Source organism: Cetorhinus maximus, chromosome X (genome assembly GCF_964194155.1).
Source record: "Cetorhinus maximus chromosome X, sCetMax3.hap1.1, whole genome shotgun sequence".
Classification (NCBI taxonomy): Eukaryota; Metazoa; Chordata; class Chondrichthyes; order Lamniformes; family Cetorhinidae; genus Cetorhinus; species Cetorhinus maximus.
The window spans coordinates 4,737,453-4,764,805 of record NC_135917.1 but is presented as its reverse complement, the minus strand read 5'-3'; the positions used below and the strand labels follow the sequence as shown (position 1 = coordinate 4,764,805).

Sequence of the window (27,353 nt, the reverse complement as noted above, 5' to 3'; positions counted from 1 at the left end):
CAGTGACTACACTTTAAAAGTACTTCATTGGCTGTCAAAGGCTTTGAAACATCCGGTGGTGGTGAAAAGCGCTATATAAATACATGTCTTTTCTCCTCCCTTAAATGCATCTAATGCTATTTGCCTCAACTTGTGGTACTGAGTTCCATAGGGCAGGAGTTTTAGGTTGGCGTGCGGGTGCAATCAGTGAGCCCGGGAGCAGCCGGGGAACACACCGTTGCCTGCGATCAGCCCCCGACTGCGATTTCACACCGGCTGGCCAATTAACGGCCAGCCAGCATGAAATGCGCGTTGAAATGCTCAGCACTGCTGGGGTGGGGGCGGGCACTGACATAAATGTGGGCGAGTGCTGAATTAAAGCTCCCTGAAGGCAGGGAGCTGCCTCAGGGTGCTGAAGACTTCAAAACAATTAAATAAAGATTTTAAAATCCGGGAAAAAAACGTTCACGCATCAGAATCAGTCACCTGAACATATACATGATGAAAATTCTGTCCCTACATTGTTATTTAATAACGGAAACCTCATCCTGCCCTTGGATGAGGTTTCATCAAAAATGCAAAGTCCGCCCGGCAGATCCACCCGTCCGGACATAAGGTTGGATGGACCATGAAAAATTGGGGGCAAATTGGAACTTTAACGACCTTACTTATCTTCTTAATTGTCGGCGGGTGTGCTTCCGACACTCGTGTACGCCCGCCGACTGAAATATCGCGCAAGTGTGGGATGATGTCGGGAAGCCCGCCCGACGTCATCTCGCTTGATTTCATGTCTGATCGGGTCGGGCGCGCGCGCCCGGATGCCAACCTAAAAAATCTGCCCATGTTCTTAACACTCTTTGGGTAAAGAAGTTTCTCCTGAATTCCTTGTTGAGTTTTCTAGTGACGAGCTTATATTTATGGCCCCTAGTTCTGGTCTCCCCTACAATTGAAAACATCTCAGACTCTCTATCAAGTCACCTCTCAGCCTTCTCTTTTCTAGAGAAAATAGTCCCAGCCTGTTCAGCCTTTCCTGATGGATATAACCATTCAACTCTGTTATTATTCTTGTGAATCTTATTTGCACTTTCTCCAGCTCCCTATTATCCTTTTTATAAGATGGAGATCAGAACTATGCACAGCACAATACTCCAAATCTGGTCAAACCAAAGTTTGATTCAAGTTTAACATAAGTTCTCTGCTTTTAAATGCTATTCCTTTAGAAAAGAGCAGCGTGTGATTTTCTTTTTACGGCTGTAGAAACCTGTGTTGCTACTTATAGCGATTTGTACATCGATACCTCCAGATCCCTTTGCGCCTTTACCCCATTCAGGTTCTTCTTATCCAAACCAGTAAGTGACATCCTTCCTACCAAAATGTAACAACTTCCATGTATCAGTATTAAAGCTCATTTGCTATTTACACACCTATTCTGCAAGTTTATTAATGTTGTCTTGTATCTTCTCTGTTTTCCTCTGCATTAACTATACCTCCCAGTTTAGTGTCACATGCAACTTTTGAAATTGTACATTCAATTTCCGAGTTCAAATCACTCATGTGAACCACAATGGTCCCAGCACCGATGACTTTGGAACACCACTTCCCATCCTTCGCCAGTCTGTCTAGCTACCCTTAACTCCTACTCTCTGTTTTCTGTTTTGCAGCCAGCTTGCGAGCTATCCTGCTCCCTGTCTTCCTGGACTCCACGGGTTTTGATCTGAGTCAGGAGTCAACTATGCTGTACCTTCTCGAAAGCCTTTTGGAAAATCCAACTTTATCACATCTACTGCGTTATATCCAGTAGCAAACTACCCAACTCACCAATGGCGCTTGATGCCAACTTCAGAAAGAGCCAGCAGCTAGTAAGAGAGCCACAAAGTCAGCAAGAGACCAGCACAACATCACCAACAGACCTAGAGAACTGCTGTCCCAACAAAGGCCAAGGGAGCCACCAAAGGGGCCTCAGCAAACAAACGTTGGTGGTGGGGGTGGTGTGCAACAAAGAGCTCAACAAAAAACCGACTAGAGATCCATCAAGAATCTCATCAAGCCAACAAGGGAGCCACAAAAAGCTTTACAACCCAACAAGAAACCAAAACAATACCTGCCCTCCAAATGGTTTTTTTGTCAAGTCCCAGTTTTTTTTTGTCAAATCTACATTCAACTTTCTCAAAAGTATCGAAGATTGCAGCCAATTTATCAATGTGTCCACCCACTGAAGAACCAACTGGTTGAAAACGATGAACCCCTTGATTCCTGGAAAATGAACACCTTTAGTGATCACATTCTTTTATCTGAAATAGTTTATTTCAAAAGCCAGAAAAAAAACTAAATAAAATTTGCATTCCAAGTAATGTGGCGACAAGACATTTTATACCAACTGATGTTATCTAGTCCAAGCTATTGGGGCAAGGCACATTGCTTTCTTCAGGTAACATGAACAGGCAGTTTGCCACAAGGCACTGGGTTACTAAAGAGTAGGTTTCAGCACATTGGCACAATATTGTAAATCAAAGTATGACCTAAAGCCAAACAGACATCTGAGAGTGATTACAAGGCTGTAATCGAACCAGGGGGTTCGGATGATATCATAAACCACAAGAGTGAGGTCCTGCAGTTTATAACTAACATCTGACCCAGGAGACTAGAATCACAGCCATGAAATCACTTCCTATTTTGCTCATGTTTTACAATGTGGAATTTACAGAGATAGTTTTATTCCACATTTGGACCCTCCTGTCCCTCCAAGCAAGTGTGATGGTGTAAACTGTTGGCTGGCGCTCTGCGTGTTGTTGATATCCACACCCAGGGATCCTAATGGAATCGTTTCAGTCGTCAATAATACAAATACAGGCGGTAATTATGAGGAATTGTGCAGACAGCCATTATCCAAATATATGAATTAGGAGCAGGATTAGGCCATTCGGCCCCTCAAGTCTGCTCTGCCATTTGATAAGATCATGGTTGATCTGATTGTGGCCTTAACTCCACTTTTTTGTCTACCCCCATACTCTTTGACTCCCTTGTCAATCAAGAATCTACCTATCTCAGCCTTGAAAATATTCAATGACCCTACCTCCACTGCTCATTGGGGAAGAGAATTCCACAGACTGACAACCCTCTGAAAGAAAAAAATTCTCATTTCTGTCTTAAATGGGAGACCCCTTATTTTTAAACTGTGTCCCCCAGTTCTAGTCTCATTCATAAGGGGGAACATCTTCTCAGCATTTTAATTTTATTTTCTTATTGAGAAGTTGACCTGGAGGGGACATCCAGCAGTCCAGGACACCGCAAAGTTAAAACCTGTAAGAGACACCATGAGATGAGCCAACCTGTATAACCCCCACACTCAGCCGGGTAGGTCTTCGTTGGTACCTGAGCAGTAAGGTGCCAGAGAATGCCTGCCAACTTGTCCAACATTTACCCCATTGAAATGAGCATCAGGCTGACTCTGTATGAGATGGGTCAGCTGCTGCGCCTATTCACTGCCCACACAGGGAGATGAACATTTTACCCCTGTATGTTTTGCACAATGCTCTCAACATGCCTCATGAAATGATATTACCTTATCAGTGTGCACCATAAATATTCTTACAGATATCAATTCAATTGGCAGGTGTGATAGGACACTAACTGAGCCAAGCTCCAAAAATGCCCACTCTTTGACATTATCAACCAATCTGCCCCCACCCACCCCCAGCCATGTAAAATATTAAATGCAGTAATAATGTTGCAAAAAATACCAGCAGAATAAACAGAATATGATGCTGTGTGGCTCTGAAGGATGGTTCTGCAGTTGAGTATTATGTATGGTGTGCACAAATCCCTCCTGAATTTGTTGCTTGGGAGTCTAAGGGTCACCTTTACTAGTATGATATAAATCACAAGACTTCCTCCATTTTCACCATTCTTTAGCCCCTTAGAAATGTTTCACTGATATCAACATAATAGGTTTGAGTTTACCTTGCATTATAGACATCCAAAATCCATTTTCAATCTGGCTTGAATAGCAGGTCTGATTTAGTAGGTGGTGGGAGGTTGGCTGCTTGTTTAGCTTCTTCACACAAGCTGTTATTCCCATTCAGGCTGAGCTCACAAACCCCAGTATTGCTTCTCCTTAGCAGTGTTGCTATGTAGCAGCTGAGGTCAGTGTGATGTCTGCTGTGTATCTTCTCATTCCCCCACCCATATTTCCCCTAGCATTTTCCCAAGCTGAGCCCACTGAACGCCCGAGACCTTCAGCATTGCCTTTCAGTAGTGGAAATAGAGGCTTATAAGAAATTAACTGCACCCTTGGCATTCGTCCACAGCCACTTTTGACATGTTCTGCTGCAATTGAACATCTACCGGCCATTCCAACACAAAGTGGGAGGGAGGGCTAACCCTCTTAACAATCACAGCAAATTCTTCTTCTTTCAAATCCAAAACACTGCAAAACATCAAAGCAAAAATGCCAAGGATGCTTTGCTTCTGTCAGCTGAAGGGAACAGGGTTCAAAGTTCACCTTGGACGGGTACACAAAATGAGTGGTATGGCATGGGCCATCTGTCAAACTCCCCAGCCTGATTTCCAATTCTGTTGACTTCAAAAGAACAAACGTCAAGTAGGAAGTATAATGAACAGCCCAGGCAAATCTGCCCGTTTAGCACCCTGCCCAAGATGAACTTTGACTCCACCCTATAGTCTCCCCAAGCTTTCTGCAGATGTCGTTAGCTTCTTAGCATTACTGAGCAAGGAACAGTTTGCCTGCCTAGACATTCAGGTACTCAGCCCTTTGGTAACTTCAGGGAAACTATGATCATTGCTAATAAATCATTAATTAGTGTTTTTTTTAAGTGATGTAAAGGGCCAAGTCCCACAGACAAAGTGAAAAAAGGGAAGATAAGAGAACTGAAGATGTAAAGCCAAGCAGTCCCAAGTGTGGATTGAACATTGGAGGAAAAATAGAAGACTCGCCTGCACTTAACTGTTTATTAAGGATGGGCATATCATATCATACCAAACAAACAATCTTCCTCACAATTTCCTTTGGTTCCATCTGCAAATGTTGAAGAACTTGCACTTGGAACCCTCAATGGAGGTAACTTTCCTTCCCCATTACCATCTGGCACTAATCTGATGGAGCGGATTGCCCACTTGTTATCTAACCTGGCTGTTTGCATCCCATTGATTGCAATGGAATGAAAATCAGGCGGGTTCTACAACAAGTGCAGGTGACTTGGCTGGCTCGGGCATGTTTGCAGGATGGAAAACGGGTGCATACCCAAGGGATTTGCTGTAAAAAAAAAAGCATGGTAGACGGAGCCAAACAACCAGCAGGACACTCAACGCTCTGCCTCAAGGATGTGTGCATGTGTGACGGGAAGGCCCAAAACATTGATTTTCTCACTGACTGACGACAGAGGAAAATGACGACATCAGCTGTGAGCCGGCGTGCGTTACCATGACGATCAGTGGCTACAGCAGCTTGGCAACAGGCGCCAACACCGAAAACAACAACCCACAACGATACCTGATAACCACTTCATATGCGGCAGAGCCTGTCTCTCATGGATTGGTCTCTTCAGCTATCAACTAAAGTGCACCGTATGAAGCTACCACATCCCCAATGGATTTCAATTGTTGTGTGTCCATCATCGTACATAGGTGAAAGGTTGCCAATAATCTACAACAAAAACTCTGCTCTGCCAGTTCAGCGCCCAAATAGTGAAGAGGAAAGATCCCCCCACCCCCGCACCCCCATTATAAATAACCAGGGTGCAAAAGGTTGAACCTTGAGCCTCCACACTTGAAACCCCTTTCCCATTTCATAAAAGAAAATCCAGTTATAACCAGCCTCTATATCCTGCCCTCTACCTTCAATACACGATCTACTAGCGAAGCCATTAACCACCAGCACCGAAGCTCCTCGAGGCCGTTATGCAAGTCTAAGTAAAATTTGCTGCACTTCCTTTGCCCACAATAGAGATGACCCATTCAAAAAAAAAACTCCTCCTGTTGTCTATTAGGAGCCATAAGGAAAGTCAGAGGGAACCAAGTTCATTTAGAAAGTCTATTGATGGCCTTCCAGTGAAATCGCAGGATTTGTGATTTGGAGCCATGTTGGCATGGACATGGGAATGGAGAAAATATGGCAACTCAGCAGGACGCACCTGGAACAATGGTCCTTCAACTCTTTCCGAGCGACAACCAAGTCACTAAATTCATGTAAAAGAAGTCAGAGGTTTCACTGATGCAGCTGTGCACAGCATCTGTACAAGATGGAATATCCCACTGCAGCAGGAGGGGACCAGCATTTCCTGGCACACAGTTAAAAGGATGCACATGTTCACATCTGCTGCTTGATGAACAATGCTCTACCCTATATGCTCTCCATAAAGCATTACTGCACAAAACGTACAGCATGAAGGCTTAAATCTCCACAGTAACAGAGCTTTTCTTAGTTCAGAACTAATGTGAAGGATCACGGTCTCTAGGACACCATCAAGGTGCAAATTAGGAAGCCTCGAAGATCTGGAAACAACAACAACTTCAGTTTATATAGCACCTTTAACATGGAAAAATGTCCCCAGGCACTTTACAGGAACAACATAAAACAAGATTGGACACCGAACCACATAAGGAGAAATTAGGGCAAGTAACTGAAAGCTTGGAATGGTTGCAGCACAGCAGGAGGCCATTTGACCCGTCGTGTCTGTGTCAGCTCTCTGCAAGAACAACTCAACTAGTGCCACTCCCCTGTCCTTTCCCTGTAGCCTTTCAAATCTTTTCACTTCAGATAATTATCCAATCCCCTCGGAAAACCATGATTGAATCATGCCAGATCCTAACCACTCAACAGCATAATGAAGCTTTTTCCTTATTTAAGGAATGTCTTAAAGAAAACAGAGGTCCATCAGCTTGGAGTGAATTTTAACTCAGGCTCCACTATCACCCTCAGTCCTCTGGAAGCTGTTCCCTTCTTGATGTCCAACAGCAAATGGTCTTCAGAGAAATGAGCTACAGTCCTTTCAAAAAAAAACACAACCTGGCATTTGTATAGCACCTTTAACATAGTCAAATGTTCCACATCACTCTTGGCATTGGGGAGTAGTGATCGCCTGTGGTACCATACCTCAGAATGATTCCCCACCTTCAGGGGAGATGGGAAAAAACAGTGTTATTCAGTTGTATATGGCTTGTAGCAGATTTAACCTCAACTCGATGTGAATTAAAATGAATCACATGCATACTTCCCAGATACTGAAGCAGTCCATGCCCTCATGCAGCAAGGCCTGGACAACATTCAGGTTTGGGCTGATAAGCAACAAGTAATATTCGCGCCACACAAGTGCCAGATAATGACCATCTCCCCTTGACATTACCATCACTGCATTTCCCACCACCAACATCCTGGGTTACCATTGACCAGAAAATGAACTGGACTAGCCATTTAAAAACTGTGTCTACAAGAGCAGGTCAGAGGCTGGGAATCTTGCGGTGAGTAACTCATCTCCTGACTCCCCAAAGCCTGTCCACCATCTACAAGGCACAAGTCAGGAGTGTGATGGAATACTCTCCACTTGCCCGGATGAGTACAGCTCCAACAACACTCAAGAAGCTCGACAACATTCAGGACAAAGTAGCCTATTTGGTTGGCACCCCATCCACCACCTTCAACATTCACTCCCTCCACCACCAACGCACAGTGACAGCAGTGTGTACCAACTACAAGATGTACTGCAGCAACTTACCAAGGCTCCTTTGACAGCACCTTCCAAACCCACGACCTCTACCACCTAGAAAGACAAGGGCAGCAGATGCGTGGAAGCACCACCACCTGCAAGTTCCCCTCCAAGCCACACACCATCCTGACTTGGAAATATATCGCCGTTCCTTCAGTGTCGCTGGGTCAAAATTCTGGAACTCCCTCTCTAATAGCACTGTGGGTGTACCTACACCACATGGACTGCAGCGGTGCAAGAAGGCAGCTCAACACCACCTTCTCAAGGGCAACCAGGGATGGGCAATAGCCAGTGACGCCCACATCCCAAGAATAAATTTAAAAATAACTCATGACTCAGACTAAAGGGAATATTATAGTTTGAACTTTTGCCTCAATGCCTTTAGCTGAGAAACAGTCTTCATTACTGTCATGCTGAAGCCTGTGTCTTTGTCCACTGCTGTGTTTGGCTTAGCATAGCCCAGGTGTAACTGTAGTGTATTGCTCAGCAAAGAACATTCAGGTTGCCCTGTCTGGAGTGCAGATAGGAAGATGAGTGCAGCAGCCCTATCTCTACCACAGCACTCATTGCTTGTGATGCCCTGAGCTGGGATACACCTTGCAAAATGCCCCTCCCAACATCTCACAAGCTTTTTTGTAAATGCTGTAAGTTAAAAGATCCCATTCTCGCTGTGAAGGAGAGACTCGCAAACCCAATTTCAAAGCGGCCTATTGGCAGCGAGATGTGGATTTAGGGGCTTTTCTAATCAATTAGCTCTCTTTTACTGTGCTTGGATTTCTTTGAAGTGCCGTTTTGGAACAGCAAACAGCTTCTTACTTTGGACGGGAACTGCAGGTCAGTCGCCATGACTTACCACTTCACTGCTAGGCAACTAAAATTATAGTCACTGCAATTGTAGAATATGTCAATATATGTACTTCAGTCCAACCTCTTTCAAAATACTCTGCTTAAACCCACAGCACTGTAGCTGTTCTTTAATTTAAAAAAAAAAATGCTTGTCTGGAAATTGGAAATAATCATTCCGTACTGAGAGAGCAAATAGTAGGCCCGGATATGGATTAGATCACTGAGTGTAGAAGTTTATTCCTGGATCAGTTCATGGGTTCCTTTTAAACTCCGTGCCTTTCCATGAACCTCCCTGATATACACCTGCAGAGACACACTATGAAATATTAATGCCTCCCTTTGACTGTGGGTGCTGAATGGCTTCCTTTTTTGGGAGCATTGAGAAATTTGGAGATTCGTGATGTGATCTGTACTTATTTTTAACATAATTGCAGAGATGGAAACAGAAGATTGTGGCGGAACTGTGCTCCCATATAAACACTGGGCCAGTGATGGACTCTGCCCAAATGGCGAGGCAGTGGCAGGCAGCCAGTATTGTTATATTGTTAGCAGTTGATTTAGGAGTTATTTACAGGCTTGCAGTTCTAGAACTGGTGAAGGAGTGAATTATAAAGTGTTTACTCCACATTTCGAGAGTGAGGGCTGTGAGTGGGAGAGATGGGGTGGGGGTTGATGGGGAGAGGTGGTGGGATAAGGGTGATTGTGTGGTGGGAGTGGGAATGATTTGAAAACAATCAAAATGTTTTTCTGTATTTCTGCTCTTCAAACATGGTGATCAGACGCTTCTCCACGTCGCTGGGTGGAATCATCCCAGATTTGCACTAAGTGCCATCGCGGGCGTGAAAAATGTTTTATCTGCCAGGTGCAATGGCAGGTTTTTGTGCCATATCATCCCACTCCCACCGCATCCCACCTCATTAATAATGCATTCATGGGAAAAATTCCAGATCACTGGTGGGGTGGCCAGGAGAGTTCGCAGGCTGGTGGAGGAATTCCCAACATTAAGGTCCTTACAGACTTTGAAAATAGAGTCATCCAGCTGGCCAGCTGGAGGTTGGCAGTGCTCAACCAAGTGAGAATCCAGCAGTGCAACATCCATCAGACAACCAAGCTGTGAGTGAGTTCCCCTGTTCCGCAGTCCCCTGACGTGCACTCATTATCTCTCCTTGCTTTGGCAGGCACATCTGGGAAGCAGCCGAGGGGGTCCATGACCCAGGTCCTCGACTAAAACCCCGAAGACACCTCTGAAGAAGAATCTGATGACACCCTAATTGAAGACCCATCACAGCGCTCACCCACACCCTCCGCCAGCGCAGAGACACACACCTTGGTAGGACCTCATTCTAGAGTAGCCTTGGGGGTCACAATCTGGTGAGCACATCACACTGTCTGATCCACAGCAGGCGGCGACAGGGACTTCCCAGGTTTCTGGCATTCGGAGGACTGCTGGAGGCCAGAAATCTGCTGAGTCCGAGTCAGATGAGGAGCCTCTGGATTTGGTCATATCTCAGTTGCTGGAGCAGCAAAGACAATCTCAGGAACATCAGGAAAGGATGTCCTCAGATCGCAAGGCATGATAGAGGAGTCCGTCCATCTTCAGTCTGAGGTGATAGCGCCGACATGCCAATGCACCGAGGTCAACACTGGTAGGATGGCGGCTGCCATGGAGACTTTGGTCCAGGAATTCACTCCTGCACTGCTACACGGGCTGAATTCCATCGTTGATGCCAGAGTTGGCCTCCAACAGTGTGTACATGAGAGGGGTGCGGGGCAGCTCGATCTCACTCCAGCTTCCCCTTCTCCTCAAGGAGCCAGCCAGGGGACATCGGGCACCCATAGGGAGGAGGATCAGCAACTCGACACCTGAGGGCCATCCACCCAGGTGACTCCGGGAATGTCCGACCGATACAAATCCCCTCTTCCTGTGACCCCCTCAGCTCCAGTTCCACAGGCCATGGAGGGTGCCATTGCCACACAGTAGGGCCCTGAAAGCAGGCCGGGGCCCTGAAAGCAGGCCGGGACCCTCCAAGTCTGAGCCCTCCATAGGACGCCTGTCAAGGTCATCACAGACAGGGTGTCGCAGTCAGCAGGCTGCCTCCACCTCCGCTGTGGATGTCGCGGGAGCAACAAGACACAGCGGCAGCGTTAGGATGATTAAGAAGATGTAGTTGCACAGCCTGGGCACGGGTGTTAATCCTTGTACATAATGTTCAAGGAGACATTCTTGGGATAAAGGCAAAATACTGCAGATGCTGGAAATCTGAAACAAAAACAAAAAAATGCTGGAAAAACTCAGCAGGTCTGACAGCATCTGTGGAGAGAAAGACAGAGTTAACGTTTCTGAAGAAGAGTCATATGAACTCGAAACGTTAACTCTGTCTTTCTCTCCACAGATGCTGTCAGACCTGCTGAGTTTTTCCAGCATTTTTTTGTTTTTGTTTCAGATTTCCAGCATCTGCAGTATTTTGCCTTTATCCCAAGAATGTCTCCTTGCTATTGGCTTCTTGTTATGATGAGCTGTGTAGCTGTGTTCCTGTTACTCAGATATGAAACCTTGGTTCCTGCACAAGATAAAGGCAGGTGTCTCCATGCAGGGCCTCTTCCCTGTACAATGTGTAACCTTCAGACCAAAGTGATGGTCCAGCTTCACACTTGCTGGACACGTTAGTGATGCCTAAACCTCGATGGTGCTTGTCATTGCTGCTAGAATGTAGTGGGCAGGCGTCACAGAGTTCCGTCATTCTCTCTGTGTGCTCTCAGCACCTTTGAGGTGGGACTGGCCCCCATCACTTCGGCATCTGTGACCAGTGACTCTGTGCTCCTGAAGGGGACAGATGCTGAAGGCTGACAAAGGATCACGTGCATTTAAAGGTTCACGGCTGCATCTCCATGATATGACCCTGATCACAGAGCGCAAGCGAGATGCCCTCAGCCAGACAATCACAGAGGCTATGTAAAGATCTATGGAGTGTCTTCACTGCATGTCATCATCATCCTCTGGAATCTAGCGACTATTAGGGCCTCCGCTGCATCTCCATGACACGAGCCTGAACACTGAGGGTATGTGTGCTGCCATCAACCACACAGGAGTCAAATGTTCACAGGTGCAAGGTGAGGATGTCAGGAATGACCTCACTGCATCTCGTCATCATTCTCCACGAACTTTGCAGCGATGAGGGCCTCCTGAACGTGCCTGCATCATCTGTCTATTGCAATGGCCTCATTACCAGCATTCTTGCCTTTGAGGACCTCATCATTGTCATCCCCTGCATTGGAGGAGACGTGCAGCTCCCCCATCTCCTCCTCAGCCAGGTCCTCCCCCTGATGCAGTGCCAGGTTTTGGAGCGCACAGCAAGTGACGATGATGGAGCGATTAATTGCATTGCAGTGCTCCACCAGACCTGTCGAGGCACAGGAACCTCATTTTCAAAATGCCTATCATTTGCTCTACCAAAGTCCGGGTTACGGCATGAGCCTCATTATACCATCACTCCGCTGCAGTCTGAGGCTGCCACACGAGCATCATCAGCCACGTCCTCTGTGGGTAGCCCTTGTCCCTGAGGAGCCAACCCTGCAGCCTCTGAAGACCCTGGAAGATGTCAGGGATCTGACATTTGCTAAGGATGTAGGAGTCATGGACACTCCCTGGGAATCGCACGCAGACCTGTAGGATGTGTTTGCGGTGGTCACACACCAGCTGAACATTCAGCAAGTGGAAGCCCTTGCTTCCTTGTTGATGTAGTTGACTGCTTGTTGCCACGGAGACCTAAGCGCCGCGTGAGTGCAGTCAATGGCACCCTGCACCTGTGGAAAACCTGAGATTGGCACAAATCCCAGTGCTCTTACTTCCTGGCTTTCCTGATCCCGGGTGAAGTGCACAAAGTTCTGTGTCTTCGCGACGATGGCGTCTGTGACCTCCTGGATACACTTGTGCATGGAGGCTTGCGAGATCCTGCACAGGTCACCTACGGAGCCCTGGAAGGAGCCACTGGTGACCATAACTGCGCAGAGTTCTCTACTTGTGGTCTAACCAAGGTTCGATACAGGTTTAGCATAACTTTCCTGCTTTTCAATTCTATCCCTCTAGAAATAAAGTCTAGTGCTTGGTTTGTTTTTTTATTATGGCCTTGTTAACTTTTAATGACTGGTGTATTTGTATTCCAAGATCCCTTTGTTCACCTACTCCACCTAGGCTTACACCTTCCAAGCATTGGTGAGCTCTCTATTTTTCCTACCAAAACGTACTACTTCATTTTTATGTGTTGAACTGCATTTGCCCATTATTTGCCCATTCAGAAAGTTTATGAATGTGCTCCTGTAATCTGTTGCAGTTCTCCTCAGAATGACTCAATACCATACTGGGCAGTACAGTTTCCCACTGAACCATCACTCCAGCCTGTTTTAATATATATAAAAAAAGTAACCTAATGTTCAAAGTCGAATGATCTCCAGAAAAAGTCTCGGCGAGAGAAGCTGGGAATGGGGTGGATTAAAATACAGTTTTTAAAATATGTTGTTTTTAACCTTCCTCCACTGGGAGCTGACTGGAAAAATTAGCGGGGCCTGTAAACCCAAGAATATGACTTTTTCCCAGTGTTCTGCAGCCTTGCTCATCATCTAGCTTATTTATTTCAGATTCTCTTAAAGACCTTTCTTTCCAGAATCCCTGGAGTGGATTCCTGAAGCAAGGCCAACAAGAGATTTATGGGAAGGGAGGGGGAGGGATGGTAGGAATGGGTCATCGGCCTTTCACTGTTTCCTGGAACATTCAGGAAGAGTGAATCTCAGGGCAATGTCTGTAATCTGAACATAATCCTCAGTGTAAACATCCCCGTCACATTGCGCCTCCTTGGTCGCAGGGATTTATGGAAGTCCCCAGTATCCCATATACTTTTGTTCTGAGCAGGGCCTGAGTGCTTTCATCCATGCCTTCATTACCTTTAGACTCAACTATTCCAACACACTCCTGGCTGGTCTCTCACATTCTACCCTCTGTAAACTTCAGGTCATCCAAAACTCTGCTGCCTGTGTACTAACTCGCAGCCAGTTCCGTTCCCCATCATCCCTGTGCTCGCTGACATACACTGGCCCCCAGTCAAGCAATGTCTTGATTTTAAAATTTTAATTCTTGTTTTCAAATCTCTCCTTGCCCCTTCCTATCTCTGGAATCTCTCCCAGCCCCACAACCCTCCTAGATATCTGTGCTCCTCCAATTCTGGCCCTTGTGCATTCCCAAATTTAATCGCTCCATCATTGGTGGCCGTGTCTTCAGTTGCCTAGGCCCCAAGCTCTGAATTTCCTTCCTTTAAGGCTTTCCTTAAAACCTACCTCTTTGACCAAGCTTTTGGTCATCTTACCTAATATCTCCTTAGGTGGTGCAGTGTCCAACTTTGTTTTATATATGCACACGTGAAGCCTCTTGGGTTGTTCCATTATGTTAACGCTGCTACATAAATTTATGTTGTTCTTGTTGAAGGTCGCTCCCTTCAGAAAGTGGTACAATGTATCGCAGACCATGGAAAAATCATGAGAGTGGCAAGTGTGGGGGTATGATAAGCAAGGTGTTGTGCTATGTAATGGTCAGCCTTCTTCTGATGACTGGCTGACTGGCCCTGACAGTGGTAACCCACTCACAACCTATTCACTTACACAAGCGTTAAAACAAGGCCCAAATGTGCCCACTCTTCACTTTCTGAATGTATTTGATTCAGAGTGAAAAAGATGCTAAAGGAGAAGTATTGCTCCATAATTCCTACATTATTGATAATGATACAGTACTGCTCTCTCCCAGTCACATCTTTCTCCTCCTGTTTTATGCTTGCTATCTCCAGAAGGCCAAGACTCTTTCGGAATACAGGAGGATCCATGAGCAGTAAGGACTCTACAATCCATCGGACTGATCTCTACAAACAAATCCCTCCATTAGGCCACATTCTGTGTTCCTCTTCCCATGACATTCTAACAGTTAGCATCACACATACCACATCATACACCAAATTGGAGATTACATGGAGTGACGTAGGGCAGGATTTTCAAGCCCCAAGATTGGGAACGGAAGCACACAGGGTCCAATAATACCAGTGCTGGCCGGTGTGCCCACTTCCTGACCCTGTTCCCAACACTGGCCATTTTAGGGGAGGTGGGTTTGGGGCTGGTAGAGCTAGCCCCTCCCCAAAAGGCGGAAGCCAATTCAGCTCATTAAGAGCCTTAAGGGCAGCTAATGGAGGTCAACTAGGATTTTCCCCTAGTTTCCCAACCCGACAGGGGGCAGTTTAACTGCCTGGAGGCAGGCATCTAACAGCAGGCCGCCCTGCCTTGGGTCTCGGCTTGGTTTCTCCTCCCCACCGGCCCCGAGTGGTGGCCTGGCCTGGCCTGTTTTTTATTGGAATATTTTTTTAAAAGATGGTAAGAGGGCACTTCCAAGTTGAAGCACTCTCTCTCTGTTCCTTATCCTTTCCTGCTGCTTCCCTCAAGCAGGAAGACCTCTGACCTCCAGCTTTGAGACCCCTGTCTCCATGGCAATTAAGGGGACGTCCCCATGAAAATTCTAAAAAGTGACTGTTCCCCCCTTTCCCCACTCCCCAGGGATGCATTCAAGACCCAGAAACAGCTCATGAGTCCTGCCCCTGAAGTGAAAATTCAGCCATGGAATGTATCGCACAGAAAGAGGCCATTCAGCCCATCTGGTCCATGCTGATGTTTAAGCCCCACACAAGCCTCCTCCTGCCCTACTGGCATATTCCTTTCTCTCTTATCTAATTTCCCCTTAACAGCACCTATTTCGAAAATTTGTATTTTACATCGAACATGTGAGCATGATTAAAATGGAGGTTGACTTTATTTTTTGCCTGTGCTGCTTGGCAAGTTGTGTCTTACAAGATCTTTAAATATTGCTGAAAAGAGAGACATATTGCTGAAGTTTTCTGTCTTGCATCAGGCCAAAAGCAAGAATGCCAAATTTCAAACAATCACAATTCATACTACAGGAGAAAAGGGTGCTGATTGGTTGGCAAGTCGATTGGCCTTCACGTTGCCATGGAGAAAGCAACATAGTACTATAGGCTCCCCAAGCTCCCAGGTAATTCAAAAAAGGTACAAGGCTTGAACATATTTCTTTTGTTTGCAAAGAATAGATTCCAACATATGAATGTATGTCGCTTTGGGCGAGCGTAAATGAGCCACGTTACGAACTCGGCTGATTTGCTGGTGTAGCTATTAGCGCACTCAGGATTGTTTGGCAAGTGCTGCGCAATCGCAGAATCCTTAAAGGCATACGGCAGAAAACAGCCAAACTGGCTTCACACTTAAACCGGGAAAATTATGTCCAGAGTCCTTGGGAGTTGGTTTTAAGGCTCTTTCATGATGCGTTCTTACCGGTGTAAAACCCAACCAACTTTGAGATCAGCAACAAATTCTCACTCCTCATCGCTTGCTGCTGATGTAATTTGAGGCTGCTACAAAATTTTATTTGACAGGACTAGATGTCCATCTTGAGAAGTGACTGCACATGCTGCTAAATAAGACCAAATCATTGCATCCGGAGAAGCAGCAGAGGGGATATAAACAGTCCAGATAACATGGAATGCAAAATTGGTTTAAGAAAATACCTTGAGAAGTAACTAATGTAAACAGGGTGTGTGAGCCCTCCCAGCAGCATGCACAGGCTAAAGGGTCACTAAGGCTGCACATTCAGTCTTTCACACAACTTTGGTCTTAACAATTCGCCTTTCTCTGTTGAAATAAAGGGTAAAAAGTATCTCCAACTGGTAGCCAAGTTATAAGCTCCTCACTGATTGTATTTTGATGGGCCTTTCAAGATATCCCAACATGATCTACAGCCAGTGAATTACTTTTGAAGTGTAATGTGGATAAATGCGGTCACCAATCTGTACACAGCAAGAGCCTACAAACAGCAACAAGATGAACCAAGTGTTTCATCTGTTTTTTCGGCATCCATGAGAACTCTCCTGCTCTTCACATTCAAATCAAGTACATGGATGGGGCTTCGGTTTAATATCTCAGCTGAAAGACAGTGCCTCGGACAGTGCAGCACTCCCTCAGTGCTGCAATGAAGAGTCAGCCTAGATTAAGGCACTCGAGTGTCTGGAGTGGGACTTGAACCCACAACCTTCTGACTTGAGGGCGAGTGTACGCTCTACTGATCCATATGAGATTGCTGCACCCATCTTTGCAAGTGAAACTAGAAAAGGCTTTAAACTAGAAGATATCAACAATACACCTGATATCAATGGACTGGCCAGGTGGGCAGAAAAATGGAATTCAACCCAGAGAAATGTGAGGTGATGCATTTGGGGAGGTCAAACAAGACAAAGGATACATAATAAATGGGAAGATACTGAAAGGTGTAGAGGAAGTGAGGGACCTTAGGAGTAAATGTCCACAGATGCCTGAAGGTAGCAGGACAGGTCGATAAGGTGGTTACGAAGGCATATGGAATCCTTTCATTTATTAGCCGAGATATGGAATGTAAGAGCTGGGAGGTTATGCTGAAACTGTATAAATCATTAGTTAGGCCACAACCTGAGTACTGTGTGCAGTTCTGGTCATCTCATTACAGAAAGGATGTAATTGCATTAGAGGGTAGAGAAGAGATTAATGAGGATGTTGCTAGGACTGGAAAATTGCAGCTATGAGGAAAGATTGGATACGCTAGGGTCGTTCACCTTGGAACAGAGGAGGCTGAGGGGAGATTTGAGAGGCCTGGATAGAGTGGATGGGAAGGGCCTCTTTCTCTTCTGTAAACTTTCCATGATTCCACATTGGATGGCTGTCCTTAGGTCTGTAATTTGCTTCTGAATGCTAAGTTTGCAGTATATGGATGAGGTCAGTAGAGGGAGCTCTTGCAGGAACAGCAAATTTCATCGCACTCCTGGATGGGAACGGCTAACTGAAAATCTTGGCAGTGTTGCTGAAAACAAGCAGTGAATTTTTTTTCAAATTAGTAATAGCGGGCACAGGTGAGAAAAAAGCTTCAAAATTAGACTTGAGCTTTGAGTGCGATCCTGGAATAAATCCAAACTGGACTGTATAAGATTTAGAATCACAGATGCTACTGAAGGAGGCCATTTGGCCCATTGTGCCTGCACTAGCTTTTTGGTAGAGCTATTAATCCAACTCCCTTGTTCTTTCCCCTTAACCCTGCATATTTTTTCTTGTTCAAGTACTTATCCAATTCCCTTTGGAAAGTTACTATTGAATCTGATTCCACTGCCCTTTCAGGCAACAGATGCTAGTAAATGTATTTGGAAAATTCAAAGTTTTATTGCATTATGAATAATGGGAGATGTCATGGTTTCTCAGACACTATCCATCAATGCCATCAGTTCACCCTCAGATGCCCTCACCAACCTAGGCATTTTTGTTCCCCCTTGACTGCCCAGCCCAGAGTGCACAGGGTTTAAATCAGAGCTTTCGAAATGCTGGAAAAATAAACTCAGCCCTGCTACAAACTGGCATCATGACAGCACTTGTGGTGGCACAGTTGGCAAGTACACTGTCTGGTACGATGCTAAGGCCATACAGAGTAGCGGGTATCTGTGCTGAAAAAAAGCTGGTCTCAGGCAGAATAGCAGTTGGGGTGGTAAAAGCACTTGGGGTTAGGGAACGGAAAGTTAGAGAGTTCCTGCTCTTAGGAAACCATTCAGCTCCTCAAAACTGTTCCACCATTCAATTAGATAATGGCTGATTTGTGTACTAGTGTAGGCTTTGGTCTCAGTTGGTAGCACTCTTGCTTCTAAGTCACAAGGTTCTGGGTTCAAGGCCCACTCCATAACTTGAACACAAAAATTGAGGTTGACACTCCAGTGCAGTTCTGAGGGAGTGCTGTGATGTCGGAGGTATCATCTTTTGGATGAGACATTAAACCCTGTCTGCCCTCTCAGGTGGATATAAAAGATCCCATGGCACTATTTCAAAGAAAAGCAAGGGGGTTCTCCCTGCTGTCCAGGCCAATATTAATCCCTCAATCAACATTACAAAAAAAACAATGTAATGAAGATGTGCTTTATATCAAGTAATGATTTTTAATCCACCAGCTGGAAATCCAAATTGAACTTTTAAGAACACAGAGGCTAAAGTGACTTGAACTCACAGCCCAGATGGCTAACCCTAAATTGCATTACTACACATTTCATATTCCAATTCATTGGAGTGGAGTCAATCTGCAAAACCTATCAAAGACAATAACTTCAGGGGAGCGTGAAGGACTCACACCTCTTGTCTCATTAGCAAGGCATCTATGGCAAGCACCTAAGGTATTCAACTATTGGAGATAGGCCATTAAGACTAATCGCTTGGACAATGGAACCCTGACTAAGTTAGCTTCCAGACATAAGCTAATCAAGTCATCTTTGGAATACATGGACAATGTATTTTTTTTAATCCCCCTCGTGGTTGGAGAAGGGAGGTCACATGACAAGCCAACCCTTTGTATATTATAAGCACTTGTTTTCTCAGCAGAACGGAGGACGAGCAGCTTAGGGAGAAGACCTTAGGGGGCCCCTCCTGCCTCCCTTTTCCTCCAACCCACCTGGTAATCTTCGAGCCCTGTTTGCTGACTGTGATCATCCCGGGACACCCTGCTGCAGACAGAGATTTTTTAAAAGAATCCAACTCAGCATTACCATCTCCCGAAAAAGAACCAACTCAAGTCATCTACATCTTTACATCAGAAGCATCAAAACCATAAAATTCAGCCTAAAGGCAGCCGAGTCTCCAAACTACAGACTGTATACTCTTTTACATTTTTATGGACTCTAATTTGGCCAACCTTCCCCACTCTATAATCTGTGTGTGAAGTATAATAAAGCTAACCTCTTTCTTTGTTAAACCTGTCCTATTGGCCCTTTTATGGTCATAGTATGTGAAGTTAAGTACTCACTGAATTGGCAAGTACTTCTTTTTCAAGCACAAAATGAGGAGTGGGAAAAGTGGGGAGCCATTCAACCCTTCCTTACTTGGTCATAGCACCAAATCATCTTGGTCATTATCACATCGCTGTTTGTGGGAGTTTGCTGTGTGCAAATTGGCTGCTGTGTTTCCTACAACAGCGACTACACTTCAAAGAAGTACTTCATTGGCTGTAAAGCACTTTGAGACATCCCAAGGTTCAAAAGGTGCTATAGAAATGCAAGAATTTATTAATTCAATTTACCCACTTTGATTCCATTTGTCTTAATACCCTTACCTAACAAACATCTATCCATTTCAGTTTGGAAACGTTTTGTTTTTCCCTTTGCCTCAACAAATTTTTTTCTGGGGAGTGAGTTCCAGATTTCCACTACCCCTTTGTGTTTTTATTGCTATTAAGTAAAAATCACATGGGGACAGGATCAGTCTGGTTAACCCAAGAGGAATGGTGCCTTGGTGAGGTACTGGTGACTGAGCAACCCTCCCCAATCCCAGTCTGCTACAAAGATGAGACCAATTGTCCGAGAGCTTTGGCTGTCGTGAGTACCAAAGGGAATTGAGCCACAAAAGAAAGACTTGCATTTCTATAGTGCTTTTCACGGCTACCAGACGTCTCGAAGCACTTCACAGCCAATGCAGTACATTTGGAAGTGTAGTCACTGTTGTAATGTAGGAAACGCGGCAGCGAATTTGCGCACAGTAAGCTCCCACAAACAAAAATGTGATAATGACCAGATAATCTGTTTTGCAGGTTTTGTTTGAGGCGTAAATATTGGCCAGGACACCAGGGAGAATGCCCCTGCTCCTCTTCGAAATAGTGGCCTGGGATCTTTTACATCCACCGAAGCTGGGAGATGGGGCCTTGGTTTAATGTCTCATCCAAAAAACAGCACCTCCAACAGTGCAGCACTCCCTCAGTACCACAGCGGAGCATCAGCTTTGGTTTTTGTGCTCAAGTTTCTGGTGTGGAACTTGAACTCAGAGCCTTGAGATTCAGCGGCGAGAGAGCTACCCACTGAGCCACGGCTGACACTCAAAGCGTCACATCAGGAAAGTAAAAGGGGTAAACAATCAGGCCGATAAACCTAGGAGGACGACATGTTTACATGTACAAACGTACAAGCAGCTGTTCAGGGTAGCAATGTGCTGCGGAACAGACTTATCCGACTTTTTTTCATAATGAATCCTCCAAGGCATTCAGCTATGTCAAATCTGCTGATACTTAATCTCCCTTGTTGCTCAACTCTATTTATATAGCCAATTAGTTCCAAACCCCCAACCCACCCCTATCTCTGTTTAATGACTGGTGCTTTAAGCATATACTCAGAGGTCCTTAAACGGGAACACAACAGCAATTAAATCAGTCAGCTAATTAACAGTCATTTTTGGCCAGAGGCATTGGAAAGGGGCGTGTTTGATGAAATTCTGGAGGAGTTAGCAATTCAAGTTTCCAATTTGTCGCTGATTGGAGATTAAGTTTAAACTCCAGAGCGCAAGCTGTCCTTTACAGTTTCTAAAACGTGGGTTTTCACAGGCAGAATCTGCCAAATGCCTCACTAGCCTCTCAGTGATGCCAAAGAACCCTTGGTGATAGAGAGATTGCAAAATGTGGGGCAGGTGATTCAAGATGCTAAAACCTCGCAAGTACAGATCAAATCTTCAGGTTTGCAAGTTGGGCTGTGCACCTTGTTTTCTGTGTTGCCGTTCCTTTGTCAACTTAACCTACAGGCAGGCTCACCAGCAGCAGAAAATATCGGAGACACAAGCCGCAACTGGAACTCAGGGTGAGGAAAAGGCCTGCATTTCGATAGCGCCTTTCACGACCACCAGATGTCTCAAAGCACTTTACAGCCAATGAAGTACTTTTTGAAGTGTAGTCACAGCAAGCTCCCACAAACAGCAATGTGATAATGGCTGGCAGGACAGGTTGGCGGTTAATAAAGCATTCAGAATCCTGGGCTTTATTAATAGGGGGCATAGAGTACAAGAGCAAGGAGTTTATGTAGAACTTGAATAAGACACTAATTAGACCTCAGCTGGAGTATTGTTTACAGTTCTGGGCACTGCATTTTAGGAAGAATGTGAGGGCATTGGAGAGAGTACAGAAGAGGTTTACAAGAATGATCCCAGGAATGAGGAACTTCTGTTATGAAGATAGATTGGAGAAGTTAGGACTGTTTTCCCTGGAGAAAAGAACGCTGAGAGGAGATTTGATAGAAATATTCAAAATCATGAGGGGCCTGGACAGAGTAAATAGGGAGAAACTATTCCCACTCGTGAAAGGATCGAGAACCAGAGGGCACAGATTTAAAGAAACTGACAAAGAAGCAAAAGCAGTATGACGAAAAAAACATTTTCACACAGTGAGTAGTTAAGGTCTGGAATGCACTGCCTGAGAGTGTGGTGGAGGCAAGTTCAATTTAGACATTGAAGAGGGAATTAGATGATTATTTGAGAAGAAACAATCTGCAGGGTTACGGGGAGAAGGCAGGAGAATGGCACTAGGTGAAATGCTCATTCAGAGAGCCAGTGCAGACACGATGGGCTGAATGGCCTCTTTCTGTCCTGTAACAATTCTGTGAATGACCAGATAAATTGTTTTTGTGATGTTGATTGAGGAATAAATATTGGCCAGGACAGCAGGGAGAACTCAACTCAAAATAGTATCACGGGATCTTTTACATCACCCAAGTGGGCAAAAGGGCCTTGGTTTAACATCTCATCCGAAAGATGACATCTCTGACAGTGCAGCACTCTTTCAGTACTGCACTGGAGCATCAACGTTGATTTTTGTGCTCAAGACCTGGAGTGGGACTTGAACCCAGAACCTTCTGACACAGAAGCAAGAGTGCTACCAACTGAGCCACACAGCTGAGGGGGTCTAAGCAGGTGGTCTATTCCTCCCTCCCTTACTCCCCTCCTTGCCTAGCACAGGATCTCCTGCTCCTCCTCACTAATAAGGAGCCTCACAGAAAATTTAGCACCTACCTCGGCCTCTTCTGGCCCGATGCCATTTGCCATCTTGTAGACTTTGCAGAGTTAAAATGAGGTCTGGATTTGACTGACATCATCGGATCCCAGCATTTCAAGATTTGAAAGACTCATGGAAACTCAGGATTTAAAATGAAACAGGGGAGGGAAAGCGTGAGGGCGGGAACACTGTGGGTTCCTCCTGCCTGCCACATTAACGCCAGTCAAGACAAGATTATAATCAGGGGCACAATATCTGCAGCCTCTTAATTTTCTCACCGAGTGTTTCATTACTAATTAAGATTTTATAACCTTGCGAATGGTCTCTGTGTGGAAGGTGATGTCTGTGACATGATCACTCTGATCGGGTAGATAGAAACTATTTCCACTGGTTGTGGAATCTAGGACTAGGGTTAGCCACTTCTACACATAAAGGGGGGTGGAGGTTTAGAACTCTCGTCAACCATTTGTTCTGTAAGAAAAATGCCGGTGTTTATGCTTCACTCGAGCCTCCTCCCATCTTTTCTCATCTACATCAACCATTGTAACCCTCTATTCCCTTCTCCCTTACATGCTTGTCTAGTTTCCCCTTAAATGCATCTATACTATTTACTTCAATCACTCCCTGTGCTAATGAGTTCCACATTCTCACCACTTGGTCTTTGGGAGTATTTGAGTCACCTATCAAGATCAATGAAGACAGCGTCTATGTGCTCACTCAGTTAGAGCCACATTTCATTATCAAACTATCCAGTGATGCTCCCCTCACTTGTACAGAGCACACCTTATTTCAAGGTCGTTTGACAGGAAGCAAATGCTAGGGATCTGTCATCTGTCTTAGCATCAAAGGCAAAGTGTAAATCAGAAAGATCATTCCCTTGGCTCTTAGGTACACATTTTTATTTATCGTGTAACAGGTTTATGGCTTGGCACCACAAGGAGAATGAGGTTGGTGAGAGAGGGGTTTAAGGGATTTAAAAGGTGGCTCTGGTGTATCGCCTCAGGCTGAGCTTGCAATATTGTGTCCAAGTCACTAAGTGCAATTGGCAGCCCTGTGGCTGCGGCAGTGCAGGTAAAAGAAAGTTGAATGCGGTTTGGGCAATGAGGTGCGAGTGTCAACAGGCCTGCCTAATGATTCAGATGAACGAGCGGCAACCAAGAGAGGAATTGTGCCAGATTAGAAGGCATGAGGAGTTGATTATAAAAAAGGACGACACAGCGAGGTTCTGGCATTGTTGGTTTGACAAGCAATTAACAGTGAAGGGCAGTCATAAAAGAAGACGTACAGCCCTATAATCCAGCACAGACAGACAAAAGGAAGAAAGTGAATATACTAGATACCTTTGACACTAAATAGGTCTTTCCATCATCTCTCTAACACTGCAAACACATGGAAAATAAACAACAATGGATGTACTTGCACTGTTTCCCAAATAAAAGGTAGGTCAACTCAATAGTGAAAGGTCAGAACTAAAAGGTTGCCTTTAATTACAGGGTATTTTTTTCAGTTTGGTAAATCAGTTTGGAGATTATTTGTTCTTGTTATTTAATCATAAGACTGAACAGTAGACAGTATGTGTCCCACAAAAGCGGGCACAATGAGCTGGATGTGTTGTAAACACTCAATGATGCTATAAAAATACTGCTGAAATTCTGAAACCAAAGCAGAAAACGCTGGAAATACCGTGAGAGGTCTGGACAGAGTTGATAGAGTAAAACTGTTCCCATTGAGGGAAGGGTCAAGAACCAGAGCGCACCAATTTAAGGTGATTGGCAGAAGAGCCAATGGCGACATGAGGATTTTTATTTTACGCAGTGAGTAGTTAGGATCTGGAATGCACTGCCTGAGAGTGCGGTGGAAGCAGATTCAATTGTGGTTTTCAAAAGGGAATGGATAAGCACCCAAAGAGAGAAAACTTGCAAAGCTACGGGAAGAAAGCAGGGGAGGGGGTCTAGCTAAACTTCTCTTGCAGAGAGTCGGCAAGGGCTCGATGGGCCAAATGGCATCCTTCTGTGCCTTAACCGTTTTATGATTCTGTGATTCCTTTGCCCAGTCTGAGACTCAGTATGAAAGAAAGTTCGCTGGCTTTTATATCTGGTGCTACTAATGCTAATTGGGCCCCTTCCTTTATCTGGCTCTCATTAACTGTAGGGGCCTGTCAAATTAGCAGAGCCAGGTTCGCACAGCCCAGAGTCAACACAGCTCAATTTGGTGGCCCTGCCGACCATCCCATGACCCTTTGTTCCAAAAGATGTAAAATCTTGGCTCAAAGAGAGCAGCTTTATTTTGAATAGTCAATCGTGCAACCTTTGGCCTAGGGGAGCAGTGAACATTGACAACTTAGCCATGGGTTGTGTTCCAATTGGACTTAAATGACCGTTATGGAGAAAATCCAGGTCACAGCAGACAATCCAAATACCACATTATCTGCTGGTTGAGAAAAATCTGTCCCATCCTGACGGCTGTCAGCAAATATGATAGAGTCACATATTCCACAGGAGGAGGCCACTTGGCCCATCAAGTCCATGCCGGCTCTCACATGGATGAATCCAGTAAGTCCCATTCCCCCACTCTACCCATTATCATTGAGTGTCTGGCTCCCCTATAACTCAGCAACCATTGTGAAAACACCATTACTGCTCGACTGGATCACAGGAGCTGATGACTGAGATGGTCCAGAAAGTTAATCTAGGTTAGAATTGCTGACCCCCCCCAACTCCTAAACTTTATAAATAGAACTGTGCAGCTTTCAACTTCGACCACTCAGGGTTAATCCAAACCGTCAATCTTTACACATGAAAGAGCTCTTTGATGAAGATGATCCCTCTCAAACAGACTTGCTGAATTAAGTCCACCGCTGTGCAATAAGCCTAGTAGTTACCGGACTAAAAGAACATCATTAAGGAGAAAACAAGGGTTAGAATGTCTGAGCATAGCTGTCGCTCACAAGTAGCTTTGAGTGTTTATTTTTTTAAAAAGGGACGATGAGAGCTTACTGGATTCAATCAATGAAACCAAGTTTTGAGAGACCTGGCCAGCTCAGTTCATTCGCCAGTGAACCACACCAAATAAGCTTAAAGCAAGAAGCACCTTACCTTGGGCTCACATTTCTTGTGACTTGCTAACTTGCAGACTGGAGGAGAGAGAAAAAAAAAGCAAACGTAAGGTTAGTATTGGAGAAAATCCGGCAGTAACTCTTGATAAGATTGTAGACGCCTCAGACAGCTGGGCGCTTTCCAAAGCTTCCCCTGATATCCTCATGCTATGTTAGCAATGCTGATCAACTTGGCTGGGAAGTGAAGTCCTGCACTGCATTACCAACACAACAAGAAGAATGCAGCCAGGCTGTTTCCCAGCAACTTTAGCAGATTGCATGTGGCCTCAGAAGAGCTGCAACTCTGTGGATTTCCAGAGGTGCCTGCAATTGGATGTGTTATCTCAATGCTGTTGGCATTTTGATCAGAATGCTACAAAAAAGGGTCATTTTAATGGTGCTTGACACAGGCATCATCCCTCACACCAGAGCTCTCTTAGGCAAAAGTGAAATTGTACAGTTTATATCCTGTGCTTAACAATATGAAATGTTTGTAGAAAGTGACAGGGATACTCCATGAAGAACATACGTTCTTAAGTATGTGAATTATTAGATGACAGAGTGGCACAAAGCAATGCCACCATTGGAGGCCTAGTCAGCACAACTAATGGAGGCCAAGCACAATTAATGGACGACTGGTCAGCAAAACTAATACATCGAGCAAAATGCATCATCAAAGTGCATAAAATGTAAAATAATAAACAATTTTAAAAAAACAGAAGAGGCCTGTTTTATAGGCCTCAAATTGTGCTCTGTTTTTACAGGTGGGGCCTGTGCTCTGGGCAGGGCCTCACTCAAAGCCATCATTTAGTGGGAGACAGTAGTGTAGTGGTAATGTCACTGGACTAGTAATCCAGAGGCCTGGGCTAATGCTCTGGGGACACAAGTTCAAGTCCCACCATGGCAGCTGGTAGAATTTAAATTCAATTAACAAATTCTGGAATTGAAAGCTAGTCTCAGTGATACTCTTTCGAGTTATCAACAGTCACAGATTGCAACTCTTTTTGAGTACAATCACAGTTCTTGGTTTCCGGGAGTGGGACATGAACCCACAACCCTCTGATTCAAAGGCGAGGGTGCTATGAACAGAGCCACAGCTGACACCTCCTAGTCTCAGTGATGGTGACCATGACAATTATCATTGATTAGTGAACCCATCCAGTTCACTAATGTCCTTTAGGGAAGGAAATCTGCTGTCCTTACCCAGTCTGGCCTACATGTGACTCTGTGCCCACAGCAATGTGGTTGACTCAAATGGCCTACCAAGCCACTCAGTTCAAAGGCAATTAGGGGTGGGCAACAAATGCTGGCCTTGCCAGCGATATCCACATCCCATGAAAGAATAAAGAAAAAACAAATAAGGGCTACACCCAGTTCCTTTAGAATTTACATATTTTAATGAGCCTGTCCCTGTCAGTAGAGCAGTCTCAAATTCTGGCCTGTGCGGGTGAAATTTCCAGGCCTCCATTAGCGTGGAGCCTCACTAAGTTTACTGATCCTGGTCCTGAAGGGGCACAGCCAGAGACCATGAAAATATTGTTCGTGGAGCGATTTAGGGGGAATACAAAAGGGTGACTGTTTTCACACTGGAGAACAAGAATAACTGGCTACACATTCAAGCCAAGCAAAACTGGCCTTTCAAACCAAGGTAAAGCAGAATGTATGCACCATTCCAGTATGGAAATGTGGTCTCGATTAGTCATTAGCTTTGCAGTGTATCATAAATCGTCCATGGGAGGAGTTGATGATAATTTCTGACATTCCACCTCAGCCGGCAATCTTTATAAACGTGGCTAGTGAGTCCACCCTTTCT

General features: G+C 45.1%; 1 protein-coding gene and 1 long non-coding RNA gene across 3 annotated transcripts in view; one reads left to right on the top strand and one right to left on the bottom strand.

Annotated features, from left to right (window-relative positions):
• The window catches only part of LOC144672575 (uncharacterized), a 101,858-nt gene extending 100,086 nt beyond the window's left edge, over positions 1-1,772 (top strand). Inside the window, exon 3 of the long non-coding RNA XR_013574117.1 lies at positions 1,641-1,772. This is a non-coding gene — a long non-coding RNA (uncharacterized LOC144672575). The remainder of the gene's footprint in view (positions 1-1,640) is intronic.
• Positions 1-27,353, bottom strand: part of LOC144672573 (tensin-2-like) — a 237,007-nt gene that overhangs the window by 112,154 nt on the left and 97,500 nt on the right. For both annotated transcript variants that reach the window (XM_078534376.1, XM_078534375.1), the window contains exon 3: positions 25,542-25,579. In XM_078534376.1, the coding sequence (XP_078390502.1) occupies positions 25,542-25,579 (38 nt within the window). The remainder of the gene's footprint in view (positions 1-25,541; positions 25,580-27,353) is intronic.